At 53.0% G+C, this 20,243-nt stretch overlaps 12 protein-coding genes across 12 annotated transcripts; 5 read left to right on the forward strand and 7 right to left on the reverse strand.

The window, feature by feature from the left end:
- Positions 1 to 182: 182 nt before the first annotated feature.
- Positions 183 to 1,286, reverse strand: PFLUO_LOCUS1920 (Prenylated Rab acceptor 1; the record flags this gene model as incomplete). Its single annotated transcript, XM_073779008.1, has 1 exon — positions 183 to 1,286. The coding sequence occupies one exon, from the start codon at positions 1,284 to 1,286 to the stop codon at positions 183 to 185; it is 1,104 nt and encodes a 367-aa protein (XP_073636006.1).
- A 101-nt stretch (positions 1,287 to 1,387) lies between these two features.
- PFLUO_LOCUS1921 (uncharacterized protein) lies at positions 1,388 to 1,909 on the reverse strand (the record flags this gene model as incomplete). The annotated part of the gene is made up of 1 exon (XM_073779009.1): positions 1,388 to 1,909. One exon carries the CDS (start codon positions 1,907 to 1,909, stop codon positions 1,388 to 1,390), a length of 522 nt encoding a protein of 173 aa, XP_073636007.1.
- Positions 1,910 to 2,310: 401 nt separating this feature from the next.
- PFLUO_LOCUS1922 (uncharacterized protein) lies at positions 2,311 to 3,598 on the forward strand (the record flags this gene model as incomplete). The annotated part of the gene is made up of 3 exons (XM_073779010.1): positions 2,311 to 2,377; positions 2,431 to 2,496; positions 2,547 to 3,598. The coding sequence occupies 3 exons, from the start codon at positions 2,311 to 2,313 to the stop codon at positions 3,596 to 3,598; spliced, it is 1,185 nt and encodes a 394-aa protein (XP_073636008.1).
- A 242-nt stretch (positions 3,599 to 3,840) lies between these two features.
- PFLUO_LOCUS1923 (uncharacterized protein) lies at positions 3,841 to 6,580 on the reverse strand (the record flags this gene model as incomplete). The annotated part of the gene is made up of 4 exons (XM_073779012.1): positions 3,841 to 4,485; positions 4,546 to 5,806; positions 5,857 to 6,463; positions 6,511 to 6,580. The coding sequence occupies 4 exons, from the start codon at positions 6,578 to 6,580 to the stop codon at positions 3,841 to 3,843; spliced, it is 2,583 nt and encodes an 860-aa protein (XP_073636009.1).
- Positions 6,581 to 7,467: 887 nt separating this feature from the next.
- Positions 7,468 to 8,783, reverse strand: PFLUO_LOCUS1924 (uncharacterized protein; the record flags this gene model as incomplete). Its single annotated transcript, XM_073779013.1, has 4 exons — positions 7,468 to 7,711; positions 7,764 to 8,119; positions 8,233 to 8,632; positions 8,758 to 8,783. 4 exons carry the CDS (start codon positions 8,781 to 8,783, stop codon positions 7,468 to 7,470), a joined length of 1,026 nt encoding a protein of 341 aa, XP_073636010.1.
- Positions 8,784 to 9,578: 795 nt separating this feature from the next.
- On the forward strand, positions 9,579 to 11,135 carry PFLUO_LOCUS1925 (uncharacterized protein; the record flags this gene model as incomplete). The annotated part of the gene is made up of 1 exon (XM_073779014.1): positions 9,579 to 11,135. One exon carries the CDS (start codon positions 9,579 to 9,581, stop codon positions 11,133 to 11,135), a length of 1,557 nt encoding a protein of 518 aa, XP_073636011.1.
- A 476-nt stretch (positions 11,136 to 11,611) lies between these two features.
- Positions 11,612 to 12,169, reverse strand: PFLUO_LOCUS1926 (uncharacterized protein; the record flags this gene model as incomplete). The annotated part of the gene is made up of 1 exon (XM_073779015.1): positions 11,612 to 12,169. The coding sequence occupies one exon, from the start codon at positions 12,167 to 12,169 to the stop codon at positions 11,612 to 11,614; it is 558 nt and encodes a 185-aa protein (XP_073636012.1).
- A 490-nt stretch (positions 12,170 to 12,659) lies between these two features.
- PFLUO_LOCUS1927 (uncharacterized protein) lies at positions 12,660 to 13,455 on the forward strand (the record flags this gene model as incomplete). Its single annotated transcript, XM_073779016.1, has 4 exons — positions 12,660 to 12,666; positions 12,722 to 12,736; positions 12,784 to 12,844; positions 12,894 to 13,455. 4 exons carry the CDS (start codon positions 12,660 to 12,662, stop codon positions 13,453 to 13,455), a joined length of 645 nt encoding a protein of 214 aa, XP_073636013.1.
- Positions 13,456 to 13,904: 449 nt separating this feature from the next.
- On the forward strand, positions 13,905 to 14,927 carry PFLUO_LOCUS1928 (Phosphomannomutase 1; the record flags this gene model as incomplete). Its single annotated transcript, XM_073779017.1, has 5 exons — positions 13,905 to 14,006; positions 14,062 to 14,124; positions 14,176 to 14,492; positions 14,542 to 14,616; positions 14,678 to 14,927. 5 exons carry the CDS (start codon positions 13,905 to 13,907, stop codon positions 14,925 to 14,927), a joined length of 807 nt encoding a protein of 268 aa, XP_073636014.1.
- Positions 14,928 to 16,042: 1,115 nt separating this feature from the next.
- PFLUO_LOCUS1929 (uncharacterized protein) lies at positions 16,043 to 16,565 on the forward strand (the record flags this gene model as incomplete). Its single annotated transcript, XM_073779018.1, has 2 exons — positions 16,043 to 16,265; positions 16,450 to 16,565. The coding sequence occupies 2 exons, from the start codon at positions 16,043 to 16,045 to the stop codon at positions 16,563 to 16,565; spliced, it is 339 nt and encodes a 112-aa protein (XP_073636015.1).
- Positions 16,566 to 16,856: 291 nt separating this feature from the next.
- PFLUO_LOCUS1930 (uncharacterized protein) lies at positions 16,857 to 17,705 on the reverse strand (the record flags this gene model as incomplete). The annotated part of the gene is made up of 3 exons (XM_073779019.1): positions 16,857 to 17,303; positions 17,358 to 17,490; positions 17,545 to 17,705. The coding sequence occupies 3 exons, from the start codon at positions 17,703 to 17,705 to the stop codon at positions 16,857 to 16,859; spliced, it is 741 nt and encodes a 246-aa protein (XP_073636016.1).
- Positions 17,706 to 18,156: 451 nt separating this feature from the next.
- Positions 18,157 to 19,992, reverse strand: PFLUO_LOCUS1931 (uncharacterized protein; the record flags this gene model as incomplete). Its single annotated transcript, XM_073779020.1, has 2 exons — positions 18,157 to 19,736; positions 19,794 to 19,992. The coding sequence occupies 2 exons, from the start codon at positions 19,990 to 19,992 to the stop codon at positions 18,157 to 18,159; spliced, it is 1,779 nt and encodes a 592-aa protein (XP_073636017.1).
- Positions 19,993 to 20,243: the final 251 nt, after the last annotated feature.

The raw sequence follows: 20,243 nt of genomic DNA on the forward strand, positions 1-20,243 counted from the left end.
TCTTGTATTACTGCCTGATTGGGATAATAAATGCTGAATTACTGTACTACTATATCCATGCTTGGCTCTATCCCTAGAGCCCCGTCTATTCAAGAAACGCCCTTGCGCGGTAAGAACTAAACAAAAACAAATGATTTTGAAACCCCTTCAAAAGGGGCAACCCTGCGAGAGACACTCTCCCCTCAACGACCGGCCCGTCGTCCTCGTCGGCTGCCAGGGACAGGCCGCTGAAAGCCCGACGGACCTCGGCGCTCAACCACCTTGACGATCTGCACTTCATCCTCTTCATCTTCTTCGTCTTCCTCCTCATCACTGCTAGGGGTCTCCTCTTCCTCCTCTTCACTGCTGGACTCCTCCGACTCGGTCTCCGATGGGGCTGGTCGCGCTCCCCGGGACTGACGGCCCTCCAGGGAAGCTCGATGACGAGGTTGATATTCAGGAGGGTAGCTCGTCCGATTCTGTGGTCCAACTCGAAGGTCGGGAGGGATCGATGGCGGGTATTGGGGCACGTCGGCGGCGTATGGGTTCATCGACGCGGGATTGAAGTACGGCGGAGCCCATTGGGGATCGTCTGGTAGTGGCCGTGCATACATTGAATGTTGCGGCATTGACTGCGTACGGCCGTTGGGAGGATATGGTGGGTATGTAGGTCGGAGCGGCGAGTTGGATTGCTGGGGGCGAAGAGAATGCGTCGTTGGGGTCCGTGGTCGCGGAGCAGAAGATGAGCTCGTCGGCCGGCCATGCGCGGCGCCTGCTCCCCACGGCCACATCCCCTGGGCATCAGGCGCAAAGGGTGGATAGCCGGGCGGCTGCTCAGGCGGAGCTACCACTGTGTTGCGACGGGAACTCGGTCGTCTCGCCGCTGGAAGGGCGGGATTCTTCGAACTCTTGGGGCGTCGAGTCCCGTCCGTCTGTAGACGCTTGCGTTCCAGAGCGTCCAACTCCCGTTGCGACAGCTTGACATTCTTCTTCCCCATCATTTGCGCATGGCGGATCCGCTCCAGCGCCTTCTCCACCAGTTGGTCCTCCTTGTCCCGCATTGCGAGTTGGACCGCGTAGGACACCGTGCTGTCTCCGTGATCATACAAGTCATAGTCGGCCCCGTTGACCACGGATTCGGTTTCGTCATTCATTTCATCGTGGTCGGCCAGCCGCCGCCGTGCTCCCCGACCCCCATACTCCAGCTGTCGCATGTACGGCACCCGGCCACTGCGCACCAACTCCCGCTGATACTCCGCCTCGCCAATCTCTTCTCCATCGCTCTCCAGCTCTTCCACCCGCGCCATACTATCCCACTGCGCCGCTCGTCCCCTGTTGTGTCTCCCCATTCGTGCCCCTGGTGGTCTTCCCCATCGGGGCATATCAGAAGGAGTTCGCGGCCGACCACCTAGACCGCCTCCTCGGAAAAAGCATTCTCGATTGGTTTATCCATGAGGGCTGCGTGGCCGAAAACGGTCACGCCCGACGCCCCGATCAGCCACAGGACCGTGGCGATGGGCGAGGCCCAGATGCCCAGGGGCACGCCCACAATCAAGAGACCCGTGTAGAGCTGGGACGTGCTGAAGCGGGAGAAGCCCAGGTCGAGGTCGCGACCACCGAGTTTCCCGATGCCGTAGAGACCAGCCGTGACGAAGATGATGACGAACAGCAAGAGCGGGTTGGTCAGCAAGCTGTAGATGCTGAGCATAACAAAAACGACGGCATAGTTGCTGGAGAAGTAGGACAGGTTGTAATTGACCCGGCTCTGGACCTCACCGAAATTGGCCGGCTTGGACAGACGCTTGAGGTCGAGGAACTCGGAGACGGGACGCAGGTTGGCGAAGCGAGTGCTCATGGACTGGCTGCGGAGGTTGTTGAAGCGATCGCCAAAACGCGAAGTGATGGCGTCGATTGGAATTGTGATGGCCATGATGAAGATGTGTGGGGGAGAGACGAGAGGGTGAAGAATGAGAGACGGAGAGAACGGATGAAGGTGTTTTTTCCCCCTTTCACGGCCGCCTTTTTTTAGTCAGTGCCTCAGCTCAGCACAGCACGGCCCCTTTTGTTTGTCTTGGGTTTTCCGCTCTGGGCGAGTCGCTGCTTGCGGACATGACTACATAGGATGGCAAGAGCACGTCGGAGGAGAAGAAAATCAACAATAGAAATAAAGCAGAAAAAGATCCCTGACCCTTTATGTATTCTTGTCCGGGCAGGCTCAATGGCATCTCGATTGGGCCACGTTGAGTGGTGGATCAGCCCGACCGCTTTTCTTTTTTTGACCAGTCACTGACTTGCCTTCCGACTTACTCTTCCCTGTCGCGGTCTCCAAACATGAAGCTCTTCGCCTGGACTCTGTGCTTCGCTCTGGTCGGGCTCGTCGCTGCCTGGTCCAAGGAGGGTCCGTCTCTCTCCCTTCTCTCGGGTCAACAATGAACTAACGGATTGATGCAGACTACGAGATCTTCCGTCTCCACGATGAGCTCACCACGGCCGAAGGACTCAACGTGACCTTCTACGGTAGACCAATGCCTCTCATTTCTGTGCTCTCATCCCCTAACCCGTTTTAGACTTCCTCGAGATCCGTTCCAATGCCAACCAGGAACAAATCACCAAGGCCTACCGCAAGAAATCGCGTCTCATCCACCCGGACAAGGCCAAGCGCAACTTCATCGCCAACTACTCCAAGGACAAGAGCAAAGCCAAATCGAAGCAGGGCGTGAACGTCTCCACCGGCCCCTCCAAGCGCCAGATCGATGCCGTCATGAAGGATGCCGACATCCGCTCCAAGCGCCTCAATCTCATCGCCAACATCCTGCGCGGCCCCGGCCGCGAGCGCTACGACCATTTCCTGAAGAATGGCTTCCCACGCTGGAAGGGGACTGGCTATTACTACGAGCGCTTCCGTCCTGGCCTGGCGTCGGTGCTGACGGGTCTGTTTGTGGTGTTTGGTGGTGCGGCGCACTACGCCGCCCTCGTGCTGGGGTGGAAGCGGCAGCGCGAGTTTGTGGATCGGTACATTCGCCAAGCGCGCCGCGCCGCGTGGGGTGATGAGCTGGGCGTTCGGGGTATCCCCGGTATCGACTCGGTGGATGCCACTGCTCCTGCCCCCGCGCCTGATGCCGGTGATGCCGGGGCTGTGGCCATGAACCGCCGCCAGAAGCGCATGATGGACAAGGAAAACCGCAAGGAAAACAAGAAGGGCGGCAAGTCGGGCGGTCGTGGCTCGGGCACGTCCACGCCTACGACTGAGTCGGCACCGGGCACCACCACGGGAGAACGCAAGCGCGTCGTCGCTGAGAACGGCAAAGTGCTGATCGTGGATTCCATTGGCAACGTGTTTTTGGAGGAGGAGAACGAGGATGGTGAGAAAGGGGAGTTTTTGCTGGATGTCAGCGAGATCCAGCGGCCCCGTATTCGCGATACGGTGTTGTTCCAGCTTCCTCTCTGGTGCTTCCGCAAGACCGTTGGCCGTGTGATGGGCACTGCAGACGAAGGTGTCGAGGAAGAGGAGGTTGAGGAGGCCGAAGAGGCGGCGAATGAGGAAGTCAGCACATCTACTGGCACTAAGAACGGCGGGTCGAGTCGGAGAAGGGCGAAGAAGCGTGCTCAGCGGTCGTGATTGTAGTCTAGAGGAAGAGATGTCTGTAAAAATAGGCAGTATATGTCGGACGGGGACAGTGTGATTATTGCTTGTCTGCATTGGGGGAAAAGTTCTTTAGAATCTCAATCTGTTGAGAAGCCGTGAGGATAGGATACCCAGTAGAGACCAAAACAGCCTGATCTATGTACTTCTTTGAGATTATTGACACTATATAGACTGCTCCAAATGCAATCCCTCCGAAGTTCTACCGTTCTAACTGCTTAGACACATTTGACATCCTCCTTGTGAGTGCCGTTAACTTGCAAAGACGGGCTCTGGATCGCAGGTCCAAGCAAGCCACTCCATTCCCTTGTGTGAGCAATGTCCAACCCAGCCGAGAGAGAGTTGTCCTTCCCAGTTCCGACCACGGTGACTGTATATTCACCAGCCTCACTGAGCCAAGCCGAAAGGCTCTCGTCCCAGAAACTTGTCGCCAGACCGAGGGGAATGGCTATCAGAATCTCCTGCGTCGCACCAGGCTGCAGTGTAACTTTCTTGAAGCCCTTGAGCTCTCTCACAGGACGCCCAACACTGGAAGTTGAAGGCGGAGAAACATATACCTGAACGACCTCTGCACCACTGCAGGACCCAGTGTTTTCTACTGAAACTGACACCTCGATGACTTCCTCCTTGATTCTGTTGAGTTTCTCCAAGGGCTGGGAGGCGGAAAGTCCCGAGAGACGGAAGGACGTATAGGACAGGCCGTATCCAAATGGGAAGAGGGGCTGCACTTTAGTCTTTTCGTAATAACGGTAGCCGACGTAGATGTCCTCGCCGTATAGCACCCTTCCCCGTTCAGAGCGATACGTCAAGTACGCGGGATTCTGCTCGATGCACTCTGGGAAAGTGACCGGTAGTTTTCCGGACTGGAACGCCATGTCAGTCACAGCTCAAGGCACGATCTAGTAGGTACTGACTGGATTCACGTTCCCAAAGATGACATCCGCGATGCCATTTCCGACTTCATTCCCGCCGTACCAAGCGTGCAGCAAAGCTTTCGTGCGTCGAGCCCATGGCATTGCCACGGGTGTACCACTTTGCACCACCACCACTGCGTTTGGCTGGACGGCAAGAACCCTATCAATCAGTTGATCGGACATTGGTGGGAGATCCATGTGTGGTCGGTCAAATCCTTCGCTCTCCCATTCACCACTCAGTCCGGCAACCATCACTACCTGATCAACCGTCTTTGCAAGGTCAACGGCCTCTTGAATGGCACGTTCGGTGTCCATCTGGCGACATGCTCCCACTCGCAATCCTCCCGGTCCAAATGAGACCACTCCGTGCAACTTCATGTTGGAAGTCGGGGCAGTGCCGAAATCAACAAAGACTTTGTATCGCTGATTAGCTTCGAGATATCTGGAGCCGCGCTCCTCTGGAGTCCCAATCCCAAAAAAAGATGTGCCCTGCCGCTGCTTGGTCTTGTTGTCGATTATAAGCTCCTCATCAATGAAGAGTTCTCCGGTGCCGGCTACTGAGAGGCCAAAATCATAGATGCCGCTCTCCGTGGGCTCAAATATACCCTCCATGGTGATGTAATAAACGTCTGAGTGAACCTTCGGATGCTTGTAGTCCATCAAAAACACAGAGCTATTGGTCATATGCAACTCGTCGACTGCTTGTCGGTCCTTGTTGCTGGAAGGCTCGGTGAACACTCGAAATATGTAACCAGGGCGGCCGTCCTTGGTCTTTAACTGTTGTCCCAGAAGTGGCAGCTCTTTATGGCCGCACACTCCCTGCGTGAAATCAACACCTACAGTGCAGCATTCTGTGATCCCCTCCAACGGTGTCACCGCATAGTACGCCGGGAGAGCCGCCGAGCCTCCACCACAGTAGACTGCAATCTTCGCATTGGGCCCCATCACGAGTGTTCTTTTCTTCGGGTCCAGGGGCAGAACTTGATCATCGTTTTTCAGAAGGACGACCGCCTCAGCGGCGGCTCTGCGAAGCAATTTTCTGTCTTCAGGAAGATCCCGTTGGGTTTCGGGCGAGTCTTCCGGGATGTTTGACTTGGCTGCTAGTTTGACCATCTCAAGCACGGCGCGAACTCGGTTGTTGATAGTCCTCTCAGAGACTTTGTTCGAGGTGACAGCATGTACCAATCCCGGGCCTCGAAAGCGAGATGGACCTGGCATTTCAAGGTCCAAGCCGGCATTCACAGCCTCCGACACACTATATGTCCCAAACCTGCTCCTGGTTAGTGGCGGCCATATCTTGCTAAAAGTAGAAATACTGACCAGTCGCTCATTATCAGTCCTTTGTAATTCCAGTCCTTTCGAACAATATCTTGAAGTAAATCCGGATTCTCGCTGGCATGGCACCCATTGACCTTATTGTACGATGTCATGAGGGCCCCGGGGTTGGCACCAGCAATAGCTAACTGAAATGGAAGTAGATAGATTTCTCGCAGTGCTCGCTCAGTGACGAGTGTGCTCACAGCCACACGCTCATGCTCTTGGTCATTGCACACAAGGTGCTTTGGGGTCGGAATGACATCCTCACTCTGCACTCCCAAGCAGTAAGCAGCAGCCAAGGAGCCGGAAAGAACAGGGTCTTCCGAAAAGGATTCAAACCCACGTCCTCCCAGCGGACTTCGTTGGATATTGATAGTTGGACCGAGGAGCACATGCGCCCCTTTCGCTTTGCATTCCAGTCCCAGAAGCTTTCCAAGAGAGAAGATGAGCTCAGTGTCGAATGAAGCGCCTAAAGCTGTGGCGCAGGGTAAACATGCTGCGGGAACTCCGTTGAAGAAGCGAGTGCCTCGGACTCCATTTGGTCCGTCTGACGTACGGATTGACGGGATTCCTAGTCGTGGTATTGCGGCTGTATGCCAACCGTCGATACCTATGGCAACAATTAGTGGTGCAATGGGCTGAAATGAGGAGGTATACCTGAAAGCAGGGAAACTTTCTCATTCAGAGAAAGCTCTGGGAGCACGTCGTCAATGTCAAAGTTTGACATTGTTAGATGAGCAGTTTTTAGGTTGAGAAAATTATTTTGAAAACAGTGTTAATTTGGCTGAAAGATCCTATTTTAAGACTGGCAAGCGTGGGTGTTTCTCTCGTAGTGTCCGATAAGAAAATAGTACTGCAACGTTCATGCAACGCGGAATGTCGGGAGGAAGGGTCTTGGACTGGGCCCAGACAATATCCACCCATTTAGAACACCCGTGAAGTGGATCGTGTGCTAAATAAGTAGCTCTAACGGGGACAAAAATATAAAGCACATGGGATATCTCATGTGATTCTACTTTTACGCTGTGTATCTCGAGCAGAAGTTGCTCACTCAAATCTGTGTATGCAGACATTTTTGATAAAACTAAATAGCTGAGTCTTCCTCCATCTCCAACAGTGTCCGCACAATATTCAGCATCTCAGCTATATCCCTAGACTCGTTTTTCCAAAAGTCTAGCATCCTGGTTACCTCCAGCACCGCCTCCTCCCAGCCCAGTGGTAAAAAGCCAGCAAGCTCGACACGCCGCACAGCGGCAAGCAAAACTAATGCACTTCGTGTGCAAGACCGAAGCATCAACCATGTTCCATGATGCCGGTGATAGAAGCCCGACCGATTCTGCTGGATCCTATCTACACATACTTTCAGTCCCTTCTGGATAAAATGCTCGTTGCTGCTGCGGACGACACCGTGTATGCCTTCGACCACAAAGTGCCAGTACATCGTCTCCTGGCAGTCGAGAAAATGACCGCTAAGGATGAATCGGAAGGGCTCGTATTGGTCTGTGTCCGGGTTGCCCACGTCAAGTGATAATGTCTCCGGTAGAGATCTTAGCCTAAGTGCGAACAAGTCAGTCAGCAAGAATGTCCAAGGCTGCCATTTTGCAAAAGATTTATCTACCATGCATCTGTTTGCTCCTCAAAATCATGGATGGCATATTCAATGTTGAATGCGGCGTCATGTCTGTACAGAGTGTCCAGAATGCGATTTTTGAGCCTTCGTAAAGCAATTTCGGCGAGATAGAAGTACCAGGCGGCTTCGTCCTTTGTTTTCAGTCGGTCCGGTGGAGAAGGAAATAAGGTTGGATAGCTGAGATCCAAAACACCTGTTTGTGAAACATTCAACTCCAGCCGGAGTTCTCTGCCGTGCAGTTAAGTCGCATGCCTCTTCACTTGGGAATCGAAAGACTTACAGCTCAGATTTGAAGCAAGTCCAGTAAATCGTCTGTTTAGTATTCCCTTCATCTTCGTAGCTAGGATCATTCCGGCGCAGGATGGAGAACCCCTGGCAGCAGGCCAGTGCTTGCACAAACATTCTCCATGCCGCGATTGGTCGCAATGTTGTCATGAGATATACACCGGCCAGAAAGAAGCACTGTGCTTCTATCACACCACTGCTGCCCAGCAACGGGCCCATACGCTTTTGCGCAGCGCAAAAGTATGCTTCGGCTTGAAGGAACGATTTCGACTGGTGGAATAAAGCTGAGGGTACTCCTGGTCCGTTCTTCACAAGTGGTCTTGCAATCGAGCCATGGGCATAAATCAGAAGCTATTCCGAGTCAGTCGAGCACCTCCGAATGGAGAGGGAGTGGTGACCAGAAGGCAGGACATGGCGTCCCAGCCAATACCATTCAAACGAACAATATTGACATATTCTCTTACATCCTCCTCTTCCAGGGTGGGATTGAAGATGTGCACATCATCAAAGAACCTCCTAAGCAGGCTGTCGGCTTCGTGGAGGTCAACGTCAACCGAGATCGGGAGTCCTGCTTGATGTATGTTTTCTTCGGGGGGATTCAGCAAATGGACTTTTCGACTGAAGTCGTAGTCATCAAAGACAGGCCATTCCAGAGCGGCCTCAATGGTGATGAGAGGTAGTTTCCGCTGAGTTCTTTGGCCGGTTGCCGCGGAGCTCAAGTCGCCATCACCGAGAGGGTTAGACGGCGATGTCGATGGAAAGTCCCCGGGGAAAGCCAAAGGAGATGGGTCCTGTGGTTTGCTTTGGATCAGAACTTCCAGATCATCGAGTCGCTTCAGAATGGCGAGACTCGCAGGATCGAATCTGTCGTCTCGGTTAGTAGCCTTCCTCCGAAGCTCCGCGGATACTACGACTCAATATCGCTTGATTTATACAACTCACGTTGAGGGATCATTTTCCTGATAATTACATTCAGCCCCTAGTCTCACGCAGGAAGCGCACGAAGGTCGAGCATTGTCGCATTTCGTTCTTCGGAAGCGGCAAGTATGGCAGGCTTGAGTGGCTCGCTTTCGAGGGTAAATCGCTGCCACGCGGGAATACTTTCGTTTCTGGGGATTCGCTTTGTTTGCAGTCTCCGATTGGGTGGGTAAATAGCCAGTCTCCATTCTTCGGGCCCCTTGACTGGGAGACTCGCAGGATGAGCACCTACCGAGACCCTTTTCCTCGAGTTAAGTACCCAGCGGAGTTTCGGCAATGCGCGGGGTTTCGTCTTTTCGACTGGCTCGTATTCATTGTACGGCTAACCCCAACTAAGCCAGTGCTTGGTCTGATTGGAGTTAGTGTTTCATCTCTCCAAAGGCTATGGAAATGTGGAACCTGACTAGATTGGTCAGAACGCACTGCCTGTTGCCCCAGACGGGAGGGAAAGTTGGGGTTGTCGCGGGGGAACATGGATTATTTTTACCCGGCCACTAATACGGTCGGTCCAATACGCCACGGTGTGCTGGATTTGGAGCGGTCCTGAAATGCCGAATACACACTGACCCGCTATGAGCTTCTCCACGAGACGCCTCGTGTAACGAAAAGCAAACCCGCCCGAGACAAAGCATAATGCCGTTGGTCGGGACATGCACCTCTTCATCAACACATCCCCTTCCTGCGGAGTCACGGATATCCTCTGAGTGTCGGTGTCCCTTTAGAGGTGGAAAATGTCATATATTTAGAGCCTGCACCGCGACGATCCCAGTTCTGATCAGCACAGCTATCATTCATCTGCTATCCAACCCCAATCAAAACCATCCCGATCCCGATGGGCCAGACAGACGACAAGCCAATGGCTGAAGTCCAGCATGTCGATGACAGCCGCCCCGGCGAATGGAGCCTTGAAAGCGTGCTGCCAAAGAACGGCAAGCCGTGGTATAAGCAGCGTCATTTCCTTCTGCTCAACCTGGGAATGATCATTCCCTATCTATCTTCGACTACCAACGGCTACGATGGATCGATGCTCAACGGTCTTCAGTCTATGAGCCAATGGCAGAACTTTTTCGACAACCCAGCCGGTACTCGGCTGGGCTCTCTGTCGAACGGGGTGATCTTCGGCCAGATTCTGGCTTTTCCAATTGCCCCGTGGCTATGCGACCACACCGGTCGACGGTTTCCCATCTTTATCGGATCGGCTCTCCTGGTCATCGGGGCAGTCCTTCAATGTGCCGCACAGAACTACGCCATGTTTCTGGTTTCCCGCATGATTATTGGCTTTGGAGGTCTCATTGCGGTGGAGGCATCCCCGATGTTGGTCAGCGAACTTGCGTTCCCGACTCATCGTTCTGTCCTGGTGGGCTACTATAACAACTTGTGGTATCTAGGTTCCATGTTAGCTGCCTGGGTCACATATGGAACGTACTTCATGGGGCCGAACACATCATGGGCATGGCGGATTCCCTCGCTCCTGCAAGGTGCTTTTCCGTTGCTCCAGGTGGTCTTTGTTTACATGCTTCCAGAGTCACCGCGGTACCTTGTGCAAAAGGATCGCCATGAAGACGCCCGGAAGGTGCTGGTCAAGTACCACGCCGGTGGAGACGACGAGTCGCCACTGGTAGACTACGAGATGAAGGAAATCATCCTGCAAATCCAAGCCGCCAAATCCGGCTCGAAAACTGGCTACCGCGAGTTTCTCAGCACACGCGGCAATATGCATCGCTTGTTCATCATCATCGCAGTGCCCTGCATGATGCAGCTATCTGGCAACGGTCTGATCGCCTACTACCTCCACCTCATCCTGAACTCGATCGGCCTCACCTCGGACCCGCAGCAGCTGCGCATCAATGGCGGCCTGGCAGTGTTCAACCTCGGAGTGTCGCTTGCACTGGCCTCCCTGATGGAAGTGGCTGGTCGCCGAAGGCTGTTCCTCTTCTCCACGGTGGGAATGCTGACCTGCTACGTGATCTGGACAATTCTCTCGGCCATCAACCAGGAACGGGGCTTCCACGACAGTTCCCTCGGAACTGGAGTTGTCGTCATGATCTTTATGTACCAATTCTTCTATAACGCAGGTCTCAATGGTCCGCCTTGGGTCTATGTTACCGAGGTACTGCCTACTCATCTTCGAGCCAAGGGCACGAACATCATGCAGATTGCATCCACTTGTGTTCTGATCTTTAATGGATATGCAAATCCTGTTGCAATGGGTGCGATCAGCTGGAGATATTATATTGTTTATTGTTGTGTGATTGCTGTGGAAATTGTCCTTGTTTACTTTTGGTTCCCGGAGACTAAGGGTCACAGTCTGGAAGAAGTTGCGTTGATCTTTGACGGGGAGCAAGCTTTTGGTATCGACTCCAAGGAAGAAAGATCGGGTGATGCCTGAGTTGATTGGTAGTTAGGATACTGATCTCATCGTTCTAAATGCGAATGGCAAGCTACGGAAAGGGAATTGATTGGTTTAAAGAGCCCCTCCTCCTCGTAGTCAACAGTATAGAAGTAAAGTTTGTTCCATGTTTGCTCCCTGTTGACAGTTGTTGGGGAAATGGTAGGGAATTCCATTCCATTACGGGCTGGATTTGGAGAGTGGATGGTTGTTAGCTTGGATAGATTGACAGGGGAGACGAAATGGGTAGGGGGCAGGGAGTTTGAGAGAGAGATTTACAGTCCTTGATTGGGAGCGGTAACAAGAAAAAGATTCCAATAATAATAATAGGTCGAACTATCATCGTTATAGTACCACCGTCGGCCGCCCAACACTGCCAGTTTCAAGAGCGGAACAAGACATCATTACGGTCGTTATGAGTTGAATCGGCTGGTCTCTCGACAACGACAGGACCAAGTGATCCAAGGCACCACCATTTAAACAAACATCTTCGCCAGACCAACCAGCTCGGACAAGCCCTTCCCACCCATGCCACCCGCACCTCCCAATCCACTCAATCCACCCAACCCACCCCCAATCCCACCGTGTCCCGGGTTCGCCGCACTTCCCCCTAAAGCATGCAATACGCCCGGCGGGAGTCTCAGCCCAACCATCCCAAGCAACTTCGGCAGAACACCACTCGTCAGCAGCGGAACCACGACCAGCAAAAGGACCTTGATCGGGTGCCGGCGCATGTAGCGGTAGATATCGCGCAGCAGACGCTTGATGGAATGAATCATGCGCTGCACGAAGCCCTCGCGCGGCCGGGCTCGGCGCGAGGAGGATGAAAAGGCCGAGAACATCGATGCGGCGGGACTGGAGCGTCCGCCGCTGCGGCCGAGGTTGAAGAGTGAGGGGGCAGAGTGCCGCGAGTGGTAAGTTGAGTAGTCGGATTTGCTGCGCTGGGGTGAGGCTTTGCGGCGGACGTAGGAGAGTTTGGGGGAGGAGGCGCGGTTGGACCGGGTTGTAGAAGAGCGGCCATCGAACCAGCCCATTTTGAGGTTGGGGATGTTGTCAGGAGATAGAGTTGTTTCAGGATGGAGTTTTTTCAGGATGCTGGTGAGAGATCAAGAGTGTCACAATGCTCTATTTTTTCCCTTTATCTTTTTTTCCTGTCTGTCTCTGGCAATGCTTCGGCAACGATATAGATGCAGGTCAGCCGTTGTAGATGGAATGCTGGTCCAGGCCGATGGGGACGTTTGCTCCACCGGGATCGGCTGGAATGGCTGCTGGAGGGAATTGCCAGGAATGACTCAATGTGTTCAATTGAAGAAGACTGGACAGCTCAAGACCATCACGGATGAAAAGGAGTCGTGCCGGGAGAGCTGAAACGGAGAGTGAGACGGAGAATAAGGATAAATCAGGTGGCTGGGCTATACTTTGGACACGGGGTGATCCACGGTTCCGTTGGTGCCTGAGGCTGCCATCACGTCACTGGTTAAACGTCCACATGTGTCTTGTTCTGCCTTCTTCTCACTTCCAACCATGTCGAGTAAGTGCCCGGTCCTGTTCCTGCCTGGTACGCAAAACTAATCACGATTATACAGAAGCTCCGGATTACTGTACGAACCCTGCTCCCCGCCACCGATCGTCTCTAACCCGATTCTAGACCAAGTTCTGGGCGTGGCCCAAGATGCCACCTACCAACAGATCCGCGGCGCATACAAGAGGCACGTCCTTCTCACAGTCCGCGGGACAAAGCACTAACCTTTCATCCAGAGAATCCCTAAAGTCCCACCCCGACCGCGTCCCCGCCGACTCGCCCGAGCGCCCGGAGCGGACACGCAAGTTCCAAGAAATCAACGACGCCTACTACACGCTATCGGACCCAACCCGCCGGCGCGAGTATGACGAAGCCCGTGCCTACGCCGAGGCCGAGGAGGAAGTCGAAGAGGAAGCGGTGCCGCCCGGCGGCTTTCCATGGTCGAGTTTCGGCTTTGGGTCGCGCGAGCGCGAGGAGCGCGATACCGACCAGTTTGGGACTGTGTTTGAGGAGATGTTGCGTGAGGAAGGAATGGCCAGTGATGAGGATGGACGGGCTCGTCCCACGTCGCGGTTCTGGGCTGTTGTTGGAGGCGTTAGTGGCGGTGCGATCGGCTTCATTGCGGCCAATCTCCCGGGGGCTGTGGCTGGTGCCGTTGCTGGGAATCGTCTCGGGGCTGTGCGCGATGCCAAGGGCAAAAGTGTCTATGAGGTTTTCTTGGACCTACCGGGGGACGATCGGGCGCGACTGTTGAAAGAGTTGGCGGCGAAGATGTTTCAGACCACACTGGGACGGTAGTCGTGTCGTCGTGGGGGGAGCTGTTTTTTGGGATGAGGCGTTAGAAACTGGCCGATGGATCCTCGGATCATTGATTGGCCATATTATTTAGTTCAATAGTGTAGTTAGAGATGCCTTGCGCACATGAACAGAGGTATATACTTCTTATCGATAACAGCCTCCCAGTCACTCACCGAACCAACACACCCGTAGTAGTCAGTTAATTCTTTTATCGATGAAGAGATGGTCACCGACAGTTTATAATTATTTAGCCTGGATTGTTTACTTGTCGATACCATTCACTAGTCAACCCTACTAACTGACTAACTTACTCGGCCGTTTTGGCCAGATCCACTTCGGGCCGTCTTTTGCTCACCGCTTGCGGCCACCCCTCGTCTTCTATATTTATCTTCTCCCCCACTGCTGCTTTTCTTTTCTCACATTGTTATTATTGCCATTACCTTCCCACCATGACTGAAGCTGCCAGTATCTATCCTCCGCTGGAGAAGCGCCCCATGAAGGGTGTGATCTGCCTCTTCGATGTCGACGAGACCCTCACCAAGGCTCGGCGGGTATGTGCTTGGTCTTCCCAGTCAACAGAATGCGACTGACATTGAATTTTTACAGTCTGCCACCCCGGAGATGCTCGCGCTGCTCTCAAATCTGCGGCACAAGTGCGCCATTGGATACGTCAGTTTCCTCCCTCATCGTGAACTAGCAGCTTAGCTAAAATCACCCCAGGTCGGTGGCTCCAATCTGGTCAAGCAGCAGGAACAACTAGGAACAAGCGCAATCGATGTCACCACCCTCTTCGACTTTTGTTTCCCGGAGAACGGCCTGATGGCCTTCCGTCAGGGCAAGCCACTGGCCAGCACCAGCTTCATTGAGTGGCTCGGCGAGGAGAAATACCAGGATCTGGCGGACTTTTGCCTCAAGTATATTGCCAGCACCAAGCTGCCCAAGAAGCGTGGTACCTTTGTGGAGTTCCGGAATGGCATGATCAACGTCAGCCCCATTGGCCGTAATGCCAGCGTGGAGGAGCGGGATGAGTTTCAAGCGTTCGTGGCCGTACTTCGTTCTGTTCCTGGAGACTGACAGTTCATTCAGGTATGATGCGATCCACCATATCCGCCGAGACATGGTGGCAGCACTGAAGAAGGAGTTCCCCGACTGGGGGCTCACGTAAGTTACATTCCCAACCTTTCCTTTCTACCTATGGTCCTAACAGGACCCGCCAAAATAGTTTCTCTATTGGCGGCCAAATCTCCTTCGACGTCTTCCCAACAGGCTGGGACAAGACATTCTGCCTGCAGCACGTCGAAGCGGAGAAGAACATCTCCGGCGCCGAGTATACGCAAATCCACTTCTTCGGCGACAAGTGCTTCCCCGGTGGGAACGACAACGAGATCTACGAGGACCCGCGTACAATCGGCCATGCGGTCGAGGACCCCGACCACACCATGCAGCTCATCAAGGAGCTCTTCCAGCTTTAGGTGCAACCGAGAAAAATACCCGGATTCTTGAACCGGCTTTGTGATAGCGTCTGCATGTGGAGTTTATGACATCTAGTTGAAAATAATAGAAAGAATCTCTGACTGTTCCTTCTCTCTCTGCGAGGTAAACGCACACGTAGGAGTTTGGGGGACGGTGCGATCTAATTGTTTGTCTGTCAATAAGCAGAAAGCTCTTCTGTGTCCTGTTTGCCAGCCTGAGTTGCACGGATCAATCAAGGCTTTGCTATTTCACATGTTCGGCTAACTCGAGTGAGCTCACGGTCTGCACTAAGTACCTCATCCCAGCAAGACGCGAGTCAGATCCATATGTGTCCCGACCTGCGCGGGGATATGTTGTACAAAGGATCTTGCAAGCAAGTATGTAGACCAATCTTGGCTGGCTGAACCGTTAAGAAAAAGCCGATATTGTTCTAGGCTCGGACAAGCTGCGGGTTGCCGAGATGCACGAGCCATGTAGGATCTGGTGTTTCCAGCTGAAGGTCTGGGTGCACTCGACTCGGTGGATATACCTTGGGTACACAGTTGAAACTTACGACTCGATGGCTGATGCTGTGACGCTCCAGATTTCAGCTGTTTTACTACCTCCGTGCTGACTGCAGGAAACACAGTCATCAACTTGGTTGAGGCCGTGTTTGCTCGATGTATCTTCCCATCGGACTCGCCTCGCTTAGCTGTTCAGGGTATGTAGCACAAAATAGATTCAGACTGACCGACACTCAATTCTGCTCTGATCTTAGTATGTCACTTTTTGATGTGCTGAGACTTCGCTACGCAATAGGGCAAACTCCTGCGACTCGGTCAACACAAGCTGTTGTATCACCCGGAGCTGTTTCACAGAGCAAGACGATGCTATGCCGTGGGAAGATATCTACGGTCTACATCTATAAAGGGACCGCTCTTCTCGTCCGGTGGCTTCAGTTCCATCCAACTTCTATACTCAAAATCATCCTTACAATTGCCTATCAAAATGCGTCCCTGGACACTTCTAGCCCTCCTCTTCGCGGCCCTGGCTATTGCAGCCCCCACGGGCGAGAACCAAGCTAACGAGGGTGCAATTGAGCAAGGCGGGCTCCCTGATGGGGGACCTGGCGGTCATGACGGCGGCCCAGGTGGCGGAGGCCGGGGTGGAGGTGGAGGACGAGGAGGAGGAGGGGGCCGTGGTGGAGGTGGAGGCCGTGGCGGCGGTGGAGGTCGTGGCGGCGGAGGTCGCGGTGGAGGTGGAGGTGGAGGTCGTGGAGGAGGAGGTCGTGGAGGAGGAGGTCGTGGAGGAGGAGGTCATGGAGGAGGCGGAGGCCGTGGAGGCCATGGCGGAGGATGGTAGGCGCGGATGCCGGCTCTAATACAACCGCGGCATGAAGGTACATACGAATTCTTGAACAGTTCTTCAAAAAATTGCTAATTTATTGATCCAGCATTGCGGCCGCGGCAGGAATGGCAATTCATGCAAAAATGTCCGCTTTTCTTGATCCGACTGAGAAAATATTGCTGATTATTGACCCAGGACTGTCACAAGAACGGTGCGGGTTTTTGGAACGGAGTGCGTGGATGGTCTTGAGCATCACCCGGCAGCTTTCAACAAGCAGCGTGATGATTCCGGGGTTTATGGCCAAGCCCTGAGATTGATACTTGTAGTTAAAGCGCAAGACAATGATCACAATCTGCGGCTTCTTTCGTCAAAATCTGTTAGCTTTCTATGAGAATTCCATCACCGCCTATTCAATCCAGTACCATTGCAAACCCAGTGCTGGTACCTACCATCTCCCCCCCATGCACACTGTCCGAGGGAACATGGGATAGATAGGACACATGTGACTGATAGAGAAACTCTCGTAGTGTGTGAAAAATCCTTCGCCCGCAACTCCTCATGGTTTCTTGCAACCCTGCTCAACCAAGGTTCGGCTTTCCCTTTCAGTATAGCTTGAATGAACCATTGAGTTGACCAAACTCTAGCACAAGGTCAGCTGCAAAGCCGTCGACTTCTTCAAGTATCTTTTTAAAATCCTCCTTTTGTTTAAGAACTTTGAGATGCTCAAGGCAGGTCTTCACGATGGGGCCTCGCAGTGCTCGGTCCGATTTGATAGTACGTTGATATGCCTCAGCAATGGCAAGAAGAAAGTCTGATCCAATCCAGATGACCTTGATGTGTTTTTCGAAGAAGTTTTTCGATTGCTTCTTCAATAAAGGAATGGCGTACTTGTCTGCAAGCTGGTACAGCATTACCAAAAGTACTGGGTAGGAAAGGTCGCCGCGGTCGAAACTGGGCGAGGACCAGTCAAAGCCGTAAAAGAAAAAGATCATCGCGAGCACAGCACGAGGGTGATCCTCCTTGAGATAAATGGCCTTTTCCTCCTTTTCCTAGAATTTTTTCAGATCAGTATTACGCACAGAGGCCGCATTTGAGCCACTTACAACCCAGTTCCCGTTCCCGTTAAAAGCCCGCGCGAAGTACTCGGACTGTCCGCAAACCACCAACTTGTGGACCTTGAACTCCCTCTCCGTTGAGCAGATCTTTATATCTGAATACTCTCCCGAGTCAAAATACCTTTGAATTTATTGTGAGCAAGTTGTCTAGTAAGGGCCTTAAAGAAAGACTCACTTCTTGAGGCTAGTAACTAACTTGCCGTCATGTTTCTCCCAGAAGCTGCTACTCTCAGAAGTCGGGCGATGAACAGCCTTGAATTTCTTTGCTTTGGGAGACTGCTCACCGGTTGCCTGAGAGGATGCTTCTACCTGGACTTTCTTCTCACTTTCAGACATCTCGTGGCCGTGGTGAGACCAGAGGTTGAGAAGGAGATTGAGACAGGTTGTTGATGACGAGAGAGAGCTGGGGGAGGGGGGAACAGGTGGTTGGCGAGAACAGACGAAGAAGATAAAGAAGAAGAGAGAGGAAGGTGTAGAAAGACGGATGGTGGATGAGAAGAAAAGAAGAAGAGAGGAAGGAGAACACAGGCAAACAAACTTGGAAGAAAGCCTGGAGTAATGTCAGGAGATGGGATGGTGGATGGTAGGAGAGAGAGAAGGAAGAGGAAGAGGAAGAGGAAGAAGAGGAAGAGGAAGAGGAAGAGGAAGAAGAAGAAGGGGAAGAGGAAGAGGAAGAGAGAGAGAGACAGGCAGATTACCGGGGAAGGAAACATTTTCTCAAACGGCAAAGTACTCTTATACCTTACCCTGATCTGTTTGTCTTCAGCTGCCATAAAATCGTATTTATTTACAGTCTGCCTGGTCCTCTGCCCAGCATACTTCTCACGCTGTCTCTTCCCAACCCATTGAGAGCCCCAACATTTGGAGTATGAGAAGACACTGACGCCCCATTTCCAGGATTGGTATCAGCCACCACAGTCCCATTGATCGCCCGTACGGACCGCTTATATGCCTGACCATCCGCAGTGCCCTCAAACTCATCGATCGTTTCACCCGACGACGTCGAGTTCTGGTTGTCCACCGATTGATAGTGCGCCGAGCCTGCTTGTCTGGTGTGAAGACGTACCGGGCCCGAGGTTAAGGTGTACGTGGATATGCCCAGTCCCTCATCTGCGTCGATGTCCAGTCCTCGCTTCATCCAGGCGTCGATCGTCATGCTGTTCGCGGTCAGAGCATAGGTGTTGTTCACCAGCAGGGGATACTCGAACGAGGTCCTGCTCGAGCGTCCCTTTTCTCCAACCTCGCTGATGGCGTTATCACCCCAGGTGTGCTGGTCGTTGACTTGGCTGAGTCCTTGCTGATTGAGATATCCGTGATTGGAATACGACAGTTTCTGGGACCACGAGAACTGGGATGAGGTTGCCTTGAACGTGCGCTCTGCAATCACCGAGTACGACAACGTTTCGTTGAATCCGGTTTGGTTCTGAACAAGATGCCGCATGACGGAGAACTTTGGCGCTGGCGCTTCGATGGTGGGAGGGCTGTGTCCATGAACCACGCGAGATGAAGTCCCATCAAGGTACAAGAAGATATTACCCGTGACGACCCAATACGATCCAACGGTGTCAGCAAATGTCGCCGTGCCATCCGCGCTGATGTTCAGCCCGGTAACTCTAATCTCAAACGAATGCTCCTGGCCGTCCTGAACGAGTGGCAGGAACGGAGAGATGTCAATTTCGGGTTGCCGAAGGTCAAAGGCATCAATGCCAACAATCGGTCGCCAGAATCCCGGGGCCACGCCTCCAGTGAAGATAACGGGGAATGGCCAGACCACACCAGCCAACATCCCATCAATGTACAGCTGAACTTCCCGGAAAGGGGAATATCCGTACAGCTCGCCAATGGTACTGTTGAAGTCCCAGGTGTCCTGGGAGAAAACATTGGCCCACCAGAACTCTTCCGCGGATTGCCCGCATGCCGAGATGGATACAACAGCGCGCGATGCCTCGGCTGGGATCTTATACTGGACCGTGGCGTTGTCAGTGGGCAATTGAAAATCACTCGACGAATCGGATGCCGACTTCCTGGCCGAAATGGGCAAGATCATGTCCGCAGTCTTTGCATTTCCGGTATGAGAGAAATGAGCAGTCAAGGTGGCGTTGTAGTAGCCGGTATACACATCGGTGATCTCATTACCCAGGTCAAAAATCACCTTCTGGGGCGACTGCCAGAGGGAATTGTACTGCGACATTTCTTTGACGTAGGTCCAGGTAATTCCGGTACTTGTTGGCTCCGCCGTTGAAGTTCGGAAGACCTCGTAATCGCCCAGATACATCAGAGCGAGGCGATCATACTGTCTCCCTCGGGATTCAACAGTGAAGTTAATGCGAACGGTGTCGAAATTGCACTTTGGCGGAGTATAATTGCCTGGTGGAGGAAGAATGAGTCTGATGAACAACAATTCTTAGTAGCAGGATGACTGACCGACAAACGGCTGGCCATAGCTTGCCCCAAACACATGGTCCATGAGCAAAACTTGCACGTCGCAGTCATTGTTGCTTTCGGGCGCGAATGGCACCGGCTGATACACCTCGAACACTTCCTGCAAGCCTGATGGATTTGAAACCACGAGCGGAACATGTCCCAGAAGGAAACAGGTCCATGAAACGGCCCGGAGCATCATCCTGGCGTGTTTATTCCACCTTTGTTGATCCTGGCTCAGAGGCTGTGTGCACCACCCTGGATCTGGAACCGAAAAATCTTAATTGTTGTTAAGGCGAGGGCCAAGACGGACCCTAAATAAATCTAGGGGTAAATCAGGAATTTGACTACGATAGGGGAGGAGCAATGGCCATTATTGTTTATTGGAGCCTCGGCGCTTCCCCAGCCCAACCGAGTGCAACGTTACCCCTGATAAGCATGAACTAAATGATT

The sequence above is a fragment of the Penicillium psychrofluorescens genome, assembly GCF_964197705.1.
Source record: "Penicillium psychrofluorescens genome assembly, chromosome: 1".
In the NCBI taxonomy this organism is placed as follows: domain Eukaryota; kingdom Fungi; phylum Ascomycota; class Eurotiomycetes; order Eurotiales; family Aspergillaceae; genus Penicillium; species Penicillium psychrofluorescens.